This window comes from Gopherus evgoodei, chromosome 9 (assembly GCF_007399415.2).
Source record: "Gopherus evgoodei ecotype Sinaloan lineage chromosome 9, rGopEvg1_v1.p, whole genome shotgun sequence".
Lineage (NCBI taxonomy): Eukaryota > Metazoa > Chordata > Testudines > Testudinidae > Gopherus > Gopherus evgoodei.
The window spans coordinates 7090802-7106332 of NC_044330.1; the positions used below are offsets into that span (position 1 = coordinate 7090802).

The following is a 15531-nucleotide window of genomic DNA, read 5'->3' on the forward strand; positions in this document are numbered from 1 at the left end:
AAACACTGCATGTGGCTTCTTTTGTTCTTATTTAACCTGTATGTAAATTCTAGTGCTGGCGAAAGATGGCAGGCTGGAGACTGAAATCCTCAAATCACTCCCGGGATAGATACAGCGAGCGCTGGATACACCCTGCTTCCCCTAGAGTGCTCTGCAAAAGTGCCTGCGCTCTGAACTAGAGGGGCCCAGTGGAATTCAGTCTCCATGGCCAACTTTCAGCTTTGGCCTCCCCACCGAGACCTTCAGGAAGGGTTCCAATGAGTGGCAGTTGTGGGAGTGGTTTGTGTGATGTGCACACGTCCATACGAATGGCACTGAGATCCCCATCTCCTATTACATGGGGAAAACAAATCACCATCAGGTGGGAAGAACTTCTAGCGATCACTGGCCTGGACTGGATTTTAACTGGTGACCTTAGAGGTGTCACGGAGTCCCCGGGCGATGCTCTGGAACTGCTCCCCACAAAGCCAGTCAGGACTTCGGGGAGCCTCCTCTCCCTTGGAGCAGACTGTCTGCAGGGCAAGAAGCTCCCACGGCTTCACCTCCTGGGTCTCTCCTTGGAGCATTCAGCATCCTCTGCCCCTCCGTGCACTTCCCACAGCGAGCCCACCCAGGCGGGGTCCTGGGGAAGCCAAAGGGTCCTGCACCCCCACTTTGCAGTCAGACGTGACTCTTAGCCAGCCAGTAAAACAGAGGTTTATTCGATGACAGGAACAGGGTCTAAAGCAGAGCTTGTAGATACAGCGAACTGGACCCCTCGGCCGGGTCCATTCTGGGGGGCAGTGAGCCAGACCCCCACATCTGCCCTCAGCCAGCTCCAGACTAACAACCCCCTCCAGCCCCTCCTCTCTGCTCAGCTCCTTTCCCGGGCCAGGCGGTCACCTGATCTCTTTGTCTCCAACACCTTCAGCTGGCACCTTTGCAGGGGAGGGGCCCAGGCCATCAGTTGCTAGGAGACTGAGTGTCAGGCATTTAGGTGCACTGGCCCTTTTGCAACTCAGGGCCTGATCTGAAGCCCATTGAAATCAATGGAAAGATTTCAGCTGACTTCAGTGGGTGTGGGACCTGGCCTCCATAGCACAGCACCAAAGATAACCCTCTCGCCTCCCTCCTGGCCAGGCCTGATGGTGAGTCTGTCATCAGGCTAAAACTACATTTCCCTCATTTTTCTGTGCATCTTACTTGTGCCCCTGGCTTGCGGGTAACGGCTTGTTGTGTCTCCCCACCCTTTGTGCCACAGTGGAAGAGGAATTTACTGTGGTGGGAAGAAGGGGGCGGGTGTTTTCTCTTGTCTATGCTGGTTTATTTTGAGGAAGAATTTTCTCGTCTTGTGTTTGGAGCAGCTTTAAACCCTGTGATGTTCAATTCATACCTCTAACGTGCTTTACAGCCCACGCGGTTAGTCTTTTGTTGTAACCCAATCCATACTTCTGTAGTAATAGTAACAGAGCCCTGCTTCAGCTCCTTCCACAGGAGGAGTTCAGAACACCACAAAACTATTGATGGAAATGGTAGAACTATCAATAATACAGAAAAGGCAGATTTCAATAAATATTTCTGTTCTGTGTTTGAGGGGGAAAAAGACATTATATCATAACTCTTTCCATTCCACTAGTATCTTGGAAGGATGTTGAACAGCAGCTACTCAAGTATACACTTTTAAATCATCTGGTCTGGATAACTTGTACCCAAGAGTTTTAAAAGAGCTGACTGAGGAGTTCGCTGGACCATTCATATTGATTTTCAATAAGTCTTGGAACACCGGGAAATTTCCAGAAGTCTAGAAGAAAGCTAATGTTATTCCAATATTTAAAAAGGGTAAATGGGATGATGCAGGTAATTATAGATCTACTGGTCTGACATCAATCCTGCACAAGATAATCAAGTGGTTGATATGGGACTTAATTAATAAAGAATTAAAGGAGAATAATGTAATTTGTGCCTGTCATAAACAGATAGCTAAGGGTTAATGTCTCTTTCACCTGAAACACCTGACCAGAGAACCAATCAGGAAACTGGATTTTTTCAACTTTGGGTGGAGGGAATTGTGTGTCTGAGTCTTTTGTCTGTCTGCCTGCTGTCTCTGAGCTTTGGAGAAGTAGTTCTATTTTCTAATCTTCTGTTTCTAAGTGTAAGGACAAAGAGATCAGATAGTAAGTTATATGGTTTCTTTTCTTTGGTATTTGCATGAATATAAGTGCTGGAGTGCTTTGATTTGTATTCTTTTTGAATAAGGCTGTTTATTCAATATTCTTTTAAGCAATTGACCCTGTGTTGTATCATCTTAATACAGAGAGAACATTTGTATTTTTTCTTTCTTTTTTATATAAAGTTTTCTTTTAAGACCTGTTGGAGTTTTTCTTTACTTCAGGGAAATTGAGTCTGTACTCACCACGGAATTGGTGGGAGGAAGAAATCAGGGGAGGTCTGTGTGTGTTGAATTGGCTAGCCTGATTTTGCATTCCCTCTGGGGAATAGGAAAGTGCTTTTGTTCCAGGATTGGGAACAGAGAGGGGGAGTCACTCTGTGTAGTTTCACAGAGCTTGTGTCTGTGTATCTCTCCAGGAGCACCTGGAGGGGGGAAGGGAATTAGGATTATTTCCCTGTGTTGAGAGACTCAAGGGATTTGGGTCTTGGGGTCCCCAGGGAAGGTTTTTCAGTGGGACCAGAGTGCCCCAAAACACTCTAATTTTTTGGGTGGTGGCAGCAGGTACCAGGTCCAAGCTGGTAACTAAGCTTGGAGGTTTTCATGCTAACCCCCATATTTTGGACGCTAAGGTCCAAATCTGGGACTAAGGTTATAACAGTGCCATTCAGTATGGTTTATGGAAAATAGATCCTGTCAAATTAACTTTCTTTTTTGATGTGATTACAAGTTTGGTTGATAAAGGTAATGGTGTTGATGTAATAGGCTTAGACTTCTATAGGTCATTGGACTGGGTACCCCATGACATTCTGATTTATAAAACTAGAAAGATATAAAATTAATATGGCATACATTATATGGATTAACTGATAACTCTCAAATTGTAATTGTAAATGGGGAATTCTTATAGAATGGGTGTGTTTCAACTTGGATCCTGCAGGGATTGGTTCTTGGCCTAAGCTGTTAACATTTTATTAATGACCTGGAAGAAATAATAAAATCATCAGTGATAAGGTTTGCAGATGATGCAAATCGGGGGGAGTGGTAAATAGACTCAACTGCTTCTGCCTAGGGAGGTCGTGGAAGCTCCTTCGCTGGAGGTTTTCAAAAGGAGGCTAGAGCCATCTGTCTTGGATGGTTTAGACACAATAAATCTAACATCTTGGCAAGGGGATAGACTAGATGACCCTTGCACTCACTTCTAATCCCATGGTTCTATGCTTCTAAAATGAGTCTCTCGCAATCCTGCCCTTTGACAATAGGGGAGCTCAGGTACAGAAAAGCTAAGTGCAGAGATGTTATAATTGGTAACTTTTCCAGGGTAAGACCTGTCCCTTGCTAACCATTTGTACTGTGCCAGCACAATGGGCCCCAGATCTCAGTTGGGGCGGGTAGGCACCACCCTATATAATAGCTCTGTAGAAATAAGTGGTCACACTCGGAGCCTGTGGTGAAGTTGGGACTAAAATGTACATTTCCTGACCCTGTCTCATGCTTTAACCGCCCAACTCTGCTTTCCCTCTGCTAGTGAGGTCTGACTTAAGCTGATAGTTGCCAGTCAAGGATGTAACTCTGTCCTTCACTCCCCATGCCATGTGGGAGTCATGCAGCGCATCTGGTCTGTCAAATTTCACCTGCAGCTTGGAGCGCCTTGGTACCCAGCCACGGCAGGGTGCAGTCCAGCCTTGGCTCTGACCTGTAATGCTCTTTTGAGTGTAGTTTGCCACCCTAGTGGGGCTTCTGCTGAAACTCCCTGTGTATCCCCCTATTTCTGCCCTCACTCGACAACACCTTCCCCTGTAAAGCTGTTTTGCTGTCATTTCCCTTCTGAATAAGATGCTCGTCAGAGCTCAAAATTATTACTATGAGTATTACTATAGCCCCTAGGGATGGGTGGCAAGTTTGTAGAAATTTTGGTGGTACCCAGAACCTGCCCCCCCAACTCCACCCCCAGCTGCCTAAGGCTCTGGGAGGGGTTTGGGGGGGAGGTCTGGGGTGAAGGTCCTGGGCTGGGGATTAGGGTGCAGGAGGGGTGCAGGGTGCAGGCTTTGAGATGGAGTTTGGGTGCTGGGTGCAGGCTCCGGGCTGGGGCGGGGTGTGTGTGCAGGAGGGGGTGAGGGGTGCAGGCTTTGGGACGGTGTTTGGGTGCAGGCTCTGGGCTGGGGGTGGGGGTGTAGGAAGGGGTGAGGGGTGCATGCTGTGGGAGGGAGTTTGGGGATAGGAGGGAGTGCAGGGCTGAGGGCTGTGGGGCTGAGGATGAGGGGTTCATGATGTTGGGGGGCTCAGGACTGGGCCAGAGGATTAGGGTGCAGAGGGATGAGGATTGGGTCTGAGGATGAGGGGTTCATGATGTGGGGGGGCTTCTGGCTGGGGAAGAGGATCAGGGTGCAGGGGGATGAGGGTTGGGGCTGAGGGGTTCATGATGTGGGGGGGCTCAGGGCTGGGGAAGAGGATTAGGGTGCAGGGGGATGAGGGTTGGGGCTGAGGATGAGGGGTTCATGATGTGGGGGTGCTCAGGGCTGGGGAAGAAGATTAGGGTGCAGGGGGATGAGGGTTGGGGCTGAGGATGAGGGATTCATGATGGGGGGCTCAGGGCTGGGGAAGAGGATTATGGTGCAGGAGGATGAGGGTTGGGGCTGAGGATGAGGGGTTCATGATGCAGGGGGGCTCAGGGCTGGGGCAGAGGGTTGAGTTGTGGGGTGAGGGCTGTGAGGCTGAGGATGAGGGATTCATGATGTGGGGGTGCTCAGGGCTGGGGCAGAGGATCAGGGTGCAGGGGGATGAGGATGAGGGGTTCATGATGTGGGGGGGCTCAGGGCTGGGGAAGAAGATTAGGGTGCAGGGGGATGAGGGTTGGGGCTGAGGATATGGGATTCATGATGTGGGGGGGCTCAGGGCTGAGGCAGAGGATTAGGGTGTGGGGGGCTGAGGGGTTTGGGATGTTGGAGAGGCTTAGGGCTTGGGCCGAAGGGCAGGATAAGGGCGGCCTGCCCTGCCAGTAGGGGATGGCAGGCACTAGGACCCTGGGTCAGCAGACAGCAGTTCTGCCAGAGGTTCTACTCCGCAGCAGAAGGCGGCAGGGGAGAGGCGCACGCTGCTTTCTGTCAGGCAGGGACGCGGCGGGGCAGGGGGAGACCCACAGGAGCCGGGGCCCGATCCAGGCACGGCCGGGGGAGAGACCCAGGTCCAAATATTGCTGGAGCAGGGCCCCCAGCCCTGAATATTCCTGGGGCTGGAGCAATGCAAACATATCTAATTTGCCGCCTATGCCCCTAGGAGCCCCAGTCATGGACTGGGACCCCAGTATGCTAGGGGCTGTACAAGCAACACAAAAAGATGGTCCCTGCCCCACCAAGCTAACAATCTACAGCACTTGAGGGGGCCTGACCCCACTGCCACTGAAGTCAATGCAAAGCTCTCACTGACCTGAATTTGAAGAGGACGGGGTCCTAATAGTTCAGGGTCTCCTGAGTGGTGCAGTCACTCTCTTTCTAAGATTTGCATGTTCTTTCTGTAGCACTGGTAGAATCTAACGGCCCAGAAAATCAGAGCCTGGGATCTGAATTCTTTCCTCTATTACCCCACTGTAAGTGCTGGGTAGCTTCATCAAAAGCTTCCCTGCACCACTTCTGCAGTGTGTCAGGAAGGATCATCTAACGCTTGGTGGTTTCTTTCAGGGATCCTTCAGGTTTAGATTATTGGCATCCCTGATGTATACTCGAATTAAAATGTAGCCAAAATGAGGCTTTTAAATTTTCTGACTGTAAAGCTAAACATTGGACTGTGAGTTGATGCAGTGCTGTCTGCAGCCAGCGAGACTGAAATAAAATCAAAGGCTCAGATCCTCCAAGGTGCTTAGGTCTGTAGTGTAAACTTTGCCTATGTTGGTATAACTACATTGCTCAGGGGTGTGAAAAATCCACCCCCCTGAGTGATGTAGTTATTTTGACCTAGCCCTATGAGTAGACAGTGCTATGGCGACAGAAGGACTTCTCCTGCCACCATAGCTACTACCTCTCAGGGAGGTGGATTAACTATGCTGATGCTCTTTCAATGGCATGGTCGTGTCTTCACTAAGCACTACAGCTGTAGCGCTGTATGTGAAGACAAGCCCTTAGGCACTTACCTCCCATTGATTTCAGGATCCAGGCAAGACAGGTGTGAATTGCTCCATTCCTTTGGCCTTCAGTGTAAGAATTTCCTCTTCACTCCACTTTGGATCCTAGCACATCGGAGGGAAACCTAGATTTTGTTCTGGTTTTAGTGCGTTCAGCTGGTCAGCCAGCCTTCTGCTGTCTGTTCTTGCCTTCAACCTCTGTAGTCCATCCCTCCATAGGGACACACCATATAGTATAGAGGAGTTGTGTAGTGTCACTTTAAATAGTTTGGGAGCTGCTTAGTGGACCTTCCTATCTTCTGTCGCAGAAGCCACCAGAACCTACCAGACCAGCAGTATATATATAGAGCTAAGCCTTGTCTTTTTGCATATAGTTAGTAAACATAGAATCATAGGACTGGAAGAGACCTCAAGAGGTCATGTAGTCCAATCTCCTGCACTCATGGCAGGACTAAGTATTATCTAGACCATCCCTGACAGGTGTTTGTCTAACCTGCTCTAAAAATCCCCAGTGACGGAGATTCCACAACCTCCCTTGTCAATTTATTCCAGTATTTAATCACTCTGACTGTTAGGAAGTTTTTCCTAATGAACAACCTAAACCTCCCTTGCTGCAATTTAAGCCCAATGCTTCTTTGTGGATTGGTCCTGCTTTGACCAGAGGGTTGGACTAGATGACCTTCTGAGGTCCCTTCCAATCCTAATCTTCTATGATTCTTTGTCCTATCCTCAGTGGTTAAGAAGAGCAATTTTCTCCTTCCTCCTTACAACCTTTTATTACTTGAAAACTGTTATGTACCTTCTCAGGCTTTTTTCCAGATTAAACAAACCCAATTTTTATAATCTCATAGGTCATGTTTTCTAGACCTTTAATACTTTTTGTTGCTTTTCTCTGGATTTTCTCCAACTTGTGCACATCTTTTCTGAAATGTGGCACTCAGAACTGGACCCAGTACCACAGTTGAGGCTTAATCAGTGCTGAGTAGAGTGGAAGAATTACTTCCTGTGTCTTGCTTACAACACTCCTGCTAATACATCCCAGAATAATGTTCGCTATTTTTGCAACAGTTTTACACTGACTCATATTTAGCTTGTGGTCCACTCTGACCCCCAGATCCTTTTCTGCAGTATTCCTTCCTAGGCAGTCATTTCCCATTTTGTATGTGTGTAACTGATTGTTCCTTCCTAAGTGGAGTACTTTGCATTTGTCCTTCTTGAATTTCATCCTATTTACTTCAGCCCAGTTCTCCAGTTTGCCCAGATCATTTTGAATAACATAATCCTATCCTCCAAAGCACTTGCAACCCCTCCCAACTGGGTATTGTCTGAAAACTTTATAAGTGTACTCTATGCCTATATCTAAATCATTGATGAAGATATTGAACAGAACTGATCTCTGCAGGACCCCACTCATTATGCCTTTCCAGCATGACTGTGAACCATAACATGGTTATTTGGAACCCAGATGTCCATCTGGTAAGAGCAAGGACACAACACTCCCTTAACCCAATGCCTCTCCTTTACCCTAGGAAAGCCTTCAACGTGCTCCCTAAACCTGATTTCCCAGAACCAGCCCTCCAATCTCACACCTTCAGGATGAGCTTGCCCCTTATTTATCCCTACATCCCTGGTGACCCTCCTTGGAGGGCCCTTTGGAGCCTATTATCCTATCTTGGCTGCCTAACTTGCTTCAGAGCAACATGATGAGAGGCCTCCACCTCCCTGGGGTTGGCACCCTCTGCAGCATTCTAAGCCCTTTGGAGGCTGGGGAGTAAGGGACTCAGGCTGGCAGCCTCATCTGTACTTCTCATGTGGCAAGAGAGTGCGCTAGCCACAACCCACTGGGCCTGCCCTTAGATAGTCTCTCGATTATTGAAATAATTGAGATGTTCATCCTTCAGAATGGCACGAGGACAGGCTTGCACGGCCGTCATGCCCCAGGGCAGGGAGGTTGAGGGGGTGGCTCACCACGGGGAGGTGGTGGACGAGATGGATGAGTTTTGTAGAACACTTTGCTGAGCAGCAGTGTGTGACAGTGGTGGTGGTGATGCCGAGGCGCCTCGCTCACAGACCAGCAGCCCGTTGTGCTAGGTGATGTACAAACACAGAACTGAAAGATGGACCCTGCCCAAAAGACCTTCCCCTAGCGGGATTTCTGAATAACTTTATCTTGTGTCTGAGAGCTGGTAGCAAGAGACAGCAGCAAAGCCAAACAGAGCGAAAACCAACTGTTGGATCTCTGCAGCTCAGGGGCTGGGAATCCTCATGCTACTATTTAGGGCTGGAGCAGGAAAGTGGCCCAGTGAAATTCTACTGAAAAGATTCCCTGCCAAGAGCACCTAGCCTAAGAAGAGTGTGTGTGGAGGTAGAGGGAAGTGTGTGAAGATGGGACTGGCTATGGGGAAGGGGAAGTGTGTGTGGAAGGGGGAGGGGAGTGTGGGGCGATGGGGCTGGGCATGGGGAGGGGGAGTGTGTGTGGAAAGGGGAGGGGAGTGTGTGGTGATGGGGCTGGATGTGGGGAGGGGGAAGCGTGTGTGGAAGGAGGAGAGGAGTGTGTGGTGATGGGGCTGGATGTGGGGAGGAGGAAGCGTGTGTGGAAGGAGGAGGGGAGTGTGTGGTGATGGGGCTGGATGTGGGGAGGGAGAAGCGTGTGTGGAAGGAGGAGGGGAGTGTGTGGTGATGGGGCTGGATGTGGGGTGGGGGAAGCGTGTGTGGAAGGGGGAGGGGAGTGTGTGGTGATGGGGCTGGATGTGGGGAGGGGGAAGCGTGTGTGGAAGGAGAAGGGGAGTGTGTGGTAATGGGGCTGGATGTGGGGTGGGGGAAGTGTGTGTGGAAGGGGGAGGGGAGTGTGTGGTGATGGGGCTGGATGCGGGGAGGCGGAAGCGTGTGTGGAAGGAGGAGGGGAGTGTGTGGTGATGGGGCTGGATGTGGGGAGGCGGAAGCGTGTGTGGAAGGAGGAGGGGAGTGTGTGGTGATGGGGCTAGGTGTGGGGAGGGGAAGCGTGTGTGGAAGGAGGAGGGGAGTGTGTGGTGATGGGGCTGGATGTGGGGAGGTGGAAGCGTGTGTGGAAGGAGGAGGGGAGTGTGTGGTAATGGGGCTAGGTGTGGGGAGGAGGAAGCGTGTGTGGAAGGAGGAGGGGAGTGTGTGGTGATGGGGCTGGGTGTGGGGAGGCGGAAGCGTGTGTGGAAGGAGGAGGGGAGTGTGTGGTGATGGGGCTGGGTGTGGGGAGGGGGAAGCGTGTGTGGAAGGGGGAGGGGAGTGTGTGGTGATGGGGCTGGGTGTGGGGAGGGGGAAGCGTGCGTGGAAGGAGGAGGGGAGTGTGTGGTGATGGGGCTGGATGCGGGGAGGGGGAAGCGTGCGTGGAAGGAGGAGGGTAGTGTGTGGTGATGGGGCTGGATGCGGGGAGGGGGAAGCGTGTGTGGAAGGGGGAGGGGAGTGTGTGGTGATGGGCTGGATGCGGGGAGGGGGAAGCGTGTGTGGAAGGGGGAGGGGAGTGTGTGGTGATGGGCTGGATGCGGGGAGGGGGATGCGTGTGTGGAAGGAGGAGGGGAGTGTGTGGTGATGGGGCTGGATGCGGGGAGGGGGAAGCGTGTGTGGAAGGGGGAGGGGAGTGTGTGGTGATGGGCTGGATGCGGGGAGGGGGGATGCGTGTGTGGAAGGGGGAGGGGAGTGTGTGGTGATGGGGCTGGATGCGGGGAGGGGGAAGCGTGTGTGGAAGGGGGAGGGGAGTGTGTGGTGATGGGCTGGATGTGGGGAGGGGGATGCATGTGTGGAAGGTGGAGGGGAGTGTGTGGTGATGGGGCTGGATGCGGGGAGGGGGAAGCGTGTGTGGAAGGAGGAGGGGAGTGTGTGGTGATGGGGCTCGGTGTGGGGAGGGGGAAGCGTGTGTGGAAGGGGGAGGGGAGTGTGTGGTGATGGGGCTGGATGTGGGGAGGGGGAAGCGTGTGTGGAAGGAGGAGGGGAGTGTGTGGTGATGGGGCTCGGTGTGGGGAGGGGGAAGCGTGTGTGGAAGGGGGAGGGGAGTGTGTGGTGATGGGGCTGGATGCGGGGAGGGGGAAGCGTGTGTGGAAGGAGGAGGGGAGTGTGTGGTGATGGGGCTGGATGCGGGGAGGGGGAAGCGTGTGTGGAAGGGGGAGGGGAGTGTGTGGTGATGGGCTGGATGCGGGGAGGGGGATGCGTTTGTGGAAGGGGGAGGGGAGTGTGTGGTGATGGGGCTGGATGCGGGGAGGGGGAAGCGTGTGTGGAAGGGGGAGGGGAGTGTGTGGTGATGGGCTGGATGCGGGGAGGGGGATGCGTGTGTGGAAGGGGGAGGGGAGTGTGTGGTGATGGGGCTGGATGTGGGGAGAGGGAAGCGTGTGTGGAAGGGGGAGGGGAGTGTGTGGTGATGGGGCTCGGTGTGGGGAGGGGGAAGCGTGTGTGGAAGGAGGAGGGGAGTGTGTGGTGATGGGGCTGGGTGTGGGGAGGGGGAAGCGTGTGTGGAAGGAGGAGGGGAGTGTGTGGTGATGGGGCTCGGTGTGAGGAGGGGGAAGCGTGTGTGGAAGGGGGAGGGGAGTGTGTGGTGATGGGACTCGGTGTGGGGAGGGGGAAGCGTGTGTGGAAGGGGGAGGGGAGTGTGTGGTGATGGGGCTGGATGTGGGGAGGGGGAAGCGTGTGTGGAAGGGGGAGGGGAGTGTGTGGTGATGGGGCTCGGTGTGGGGAGGCGGGGTGGGGGGAATCTCACTACCCCCCCTGCAAGCTGGGTGACTATGACTCCCCCACTGAACCCCCCCCAGCTTTGGGTGGGGGGGGTAAGCATCCTTTCCCCACACTTGGGAGGGGTGAGGGCCCCACCGAGCTCCTGGGCGACTCCTATAGGTAGAGAATAAGCATGAACCTCATTCCTGGGGGTGGGGGAGGCTGCAGGGGGCCGAGTGACTCCTCCCCCCCCACTCAAGAGGGCGGGGGCGGGCTTCGCGCGCGAGGCTTTCTGGTCCCTGCTGCGGCCCGTAGGCGACCTCTGCCCCGGAAGGAGAGAGGGAGGCGCTCAGCTCAGCTGGGACCTTTAAACGGCGCGGAGAGGGGCGGCGGGGGAGCGGCCCGGCCTGGCCGGTGAGTGACGGGGCTGGCGGGGCTGCTGGGCCCAACCCCCGCCCCTGTGGGGGCTTCCCCGGTGCTGCTGGTCGCGGGGCGCTCTGGGCTCCTGGTCCCGGTGTCTAGCTCCGAGCGGGGCCGCCCCTTCCCTGCTGCCCCGAGCTGGGGCTGGGAGGGTCCCGCTCGCTGCTCGGCCCCTGCCCGCTGCCCCGGCCTGGCTGGCGGGGCCGAGGCCATGGGTAGCCGGGGAACGTGTCTCCCTTCACCCCCGTAGCCCCGGCGAGGCCGAGCTCTTCAGCGCCCCTTTGCCGGCTTCCAGGTGCTGTCCCCCGACGTGCGGCCTCACGGACTCTGCTTATTCAACTCCTTGGCCGCGAGGCGTGTGGCTCCAACATGCTCTCGCGGGTGGATATCGCTTGTCGGCGTTAGCATAGGCAAAGGCGATGAGTTACCTGTTTCCGAGATGAAGTTGGATCAAGGGACGCTCTTGCTGGGTCCCTTTTAACTCACTGCTACTTAAAGTATTATTAGTTTTTTCTATTGCCTTCCAACTTTTGATCTCCAAGCACTTTCCACTCATTACTGCTCCACATTAGGTGATAGTATCCTTACTTTACTGTCAAGACATAGAAGTTAAGGGATTGGTCCACAGCCACTTAGCCAGCCCAGTCATGAAATATAGAGATGAGGCTAAAGAGCTTTAATCTTTAATGCCCAGTATTTTGTTGTAATTAGTGTGTTAAATTGCTGAAAATATGCAGTGGACGTTAATTAACCCTTTACTGATGCTATTGTAAGAATCTTGTGTTCATAACTTGATACAATAATGTTGGAGGCCAGTAGTGGTACACCCCCCATTATTTGAAAATAACCTATGCAACTTTCATTTTGAATTACGTTTGGAACTTCCTTCCCTGGCTGCTGGGAGAAGTGGAGGAGTCTTCCCACCTGCCTTCTGCAAAATGTTTCTTTTTTTCCCCTCTTCCTCCTGGCTGCTGGAACTGGGGATGCTCTCGACCCCTCTTGCCCACTTCTAACTGCATCTCAAGCAGGGGAGCTCTAAGTCTCTGCTGAGTCTCTCATAAGCAAGGACAGGAGAAAACTGCACTGATGAGGAATTGTAACATCTTGAGGAACTTGTCAGATTTTTCACTAATTCTTGCAGTGTAGACCATTGCTTTTCAAAATTTTGTACTGGTGACCCCTTTCAAACAGCAAGCCTCTGAGTGTGCCCCTCCCCCTTATAAATTAAAAACGCCTTTTTTAAAAAATATTTGGCACTATTATAAATGCTGGAGGTGAAGGGGGTTTTGGGGTGGAGGCTGACAGCTCATGACCCCCATGTAATAACCTTGTGACTGCCACTGGTGTAGACCTACTTTTTTGAGGGTTTTTTTAATTCTGGTGGTAAGATAATCTTGCAGTCAAATATAAAAGCCTACCTATGCCAGGGTAAATGGAAAATTTTAGGAAGAGATGCAAAACAACACAGGGAATTTTTCCCATTTGTGTGGGGATTTATTTTCTCTTTGTATTGCATTGTGAAGACTATTCACATACTTGCTCAATTTCTTAATTAAACCAAGTTACAATGTGTACTGTTACTCTGAAAGGGCATAAGTAAGCACACTGTGGAGAAACCTAGTTCCACAAACCTTAGTCTCTGTTGCGCATCCTGTGCCTAAGCAGTACTGTGTGTGCCAGCAGCTTGCAGAAAGAAGAAAAAGCCAACATGCCTATCCTCATTGTAACTACTACAGTGGGGAAGAGGATGGGCAACTGAGAGGAAAAATTACAGTATGGAGGGGAGAGAGGAACCCCCTTTTTTTATTTTTTTTTTTCCAGTTGAAGCTTTGTGCCTAGAAAGTTCTGCTCTGGGTAACACACATGCAGAGCCCTATACTGTGGAAAGAGATGTGTGAAAAAATTCATAAAGACAATGTTCATGACTTCATCTGTTTGTTTTTTTTAGACTCCAGTATTTCCCAATTTTAGCATGAGTGGTCCCAGCTAGGCTGTCAAATTCACACCTCAGCAAATGAATAGTTCAGGTGAGGTCACATGTTGGTGGCTGCTATAGTTTGATCTGGAACAGTTAAATACCATGTCAAGTTGTGAGAAATTTGGAGCGAGAGAAAAAAAAATATTAGCTTTTTCTGGAACTCTGCAGAATGCTGCAAACACTGGAGATGTTCCAGTGTTGGACTCCATTATATCTTTTACGGCTTTGAATTTTGTCTTTGGGCATTATACCAATTAATGATTTTACCACGTCTCTGCCTATAGCTTTGTCGAGTGATAACTTGGTGAAAAATGCTTGACTCTATTTCACTTCTGCTGCTCAGAAGCTGGAGCAGCTGAAATGAGAGTGAAAGATACTTGATCCTTATACACTTCACCCTGCTGCCCTCTAAGCGGAAGTAGTAATGCCTTCTAGAGAAATTAGTCAGGGGAAAACAATGAGCTTATCTACCTTGTACACCAAAAATTGATGAGCCTTTGCAAGATGTTCAGTTATACTAGTGAGCTCACTATATGCCTACTGTACTGAAAGTAATTTATATATGGAAAGATAAACTGGAGTGGACAGTCTTAGAATCAGAAGCAAAGCCCTCATGTAGTGTGGCTTCAAAGACCTACCTTGTTGTCAGTAGAAAATAAGAAACTATTTTTTGCTTACAGGAAACAAAGTGACAAGAGATATGTCCTTGTTGTTGAAACATCTAAACAATTCAGTAAGGATGCAGTTATTTTTGGAGAGACTGACATGGACATGATCAGATTTTACTTCTGATACATCTAACACGTCCATCGGTTGCAGTCCTAATTTGCCAAGATTTCTGAAAGGCAAGGAAGAGAGGATTAAAGGAATCATTCAGAATTGGAATGTAATCATTTGGCCCAAGTCTCTATTTTGGATGGATTATAGCCAGATATGGTCTGCAGACTATAGTTTGATCATTCCTGGATTACTGATAGTAATTTTAATATAGTGTAGCTTCTGACATGGTAATACTACAGTAAAATCTGAATTATTCATCACCTTGGAATTTTTTAAAGATCAATAAATCCTCGTTCAATAAACTTTTTCACATCTTTGCTAATGTAATCAATTCTTTGATCCTTTGTTTTGAGATAACAACACCCCCTTCCCTCCCCTGTTTTTATTTATAACACATTGAAGTCTGGGCATATTAGTGGAATATGGATCAGCTGGGATATGTGAAAGGTGCTTCTGCCCAAGTTACCAAAGATGGATTAAGCAAGCCTGCTCTGCCCCAGAAGAATGCTTATGCCAGGCTTGTACAAAAGCACCACAGCGGTAGATTCCGATCTTATTTAAATCATATTGCACAGAAGATACAGCTAGAAGAGAGCAGCCTCAATGATTCTAGTTTGGCTATAGAACCCTCTGTGAAGAGAGGCATGATGAGAGATGCTCTGGCAAGAAATGGCTTGAATGCACATAGCTATTCACCAATCAAAACATCTCAGCTGGAACAGCCTGCTCTTGTAGGCTTTGAGAAACTGAAGGAAGATAAAAGCCAAGACTTTGCTAACAGACGGCCTCATGAAAGAGATCCCAGGATTGGTCGAGAAGGAAACCTTGAAGTAGAGGAAGATTTTTATGTAAAACAGCATGAACCTGCAACTGACTTGTTAAAAGTGAGTGATGCCTTGGGTGCCAGAGTAACCCAAGGCACTTCTCTGCAGAAATCTTCTGGTTCTGAAGAAAAGGATGAAGAGGAGGTGTGGAAGCACAAACATAAGAAAAGGAACAAGTGTCCTGCCAACCTAGACAGAACAGATGAATACTTGACTGATGAGCAGTTTAGTATGGATTTGCCTGCAGCAAATGCCAGGAAAACCAGTCACTTGTCTTCTGGTCAAATTCAAGGTGAGCTGTTCGCTGTTCACTGCTAACAAGCTGTGTGAATGGTGCATTGATTAATGTAAAATTTTAGGGGCATTGAAAATGACATATTTGTTAATGTCACATGAGTTACAATTAATGAGCCTGTGTTGCTGCCCTGGAAGTTATTTGTCGTTTTGACATTGACAACAAAGGGAGAAGGATTGTGTCCAGCAGTAGTACAGTGGATGCATCTCTTAAAGTATTGCATATTGAAAATAGCGCAGGAAAAAATCTGCCTCTGTATTAGGTTTAAAAAATAATTTCTTGACCACTAGCTCAATA

The 15531-nt window shown here is 50.3% G+C and overlaps 1 protein-coding gene across 3 annotated transcripts in view; it reads left to right on the plus strand.

Annotated features, from left to right (window-relative positions):
* Positions 1-11263: 11263 nt before the first annotated feature.
* DIS3L2 (DIS3 like 3'-5' exoribonuclease 2) overlaps positions 11264-15531 on the plus strand; it is a 288983-nt gene continuing 284715 nt past the window's right edge. For 2 of the 3 annotated variants that reach the window (XM_030576508.1, XM_030576510.1), the window contains exons 1-2: positions 11264-11351; positions 14016-15231. In XM_030576508.1, coding sequence (XP_030432368.1) covers positions 14538-15231 — 694 coding nt within the window. In that variant the 5' untranslated portion in view covers positions 11264-11351; positions 14016-14537. The remainder of the gene's footprint in view (positions 11352-14015; positions 15232-15531) is intronic. The other variant, XM_030576511.1, reaches the window with a different exon arrangement.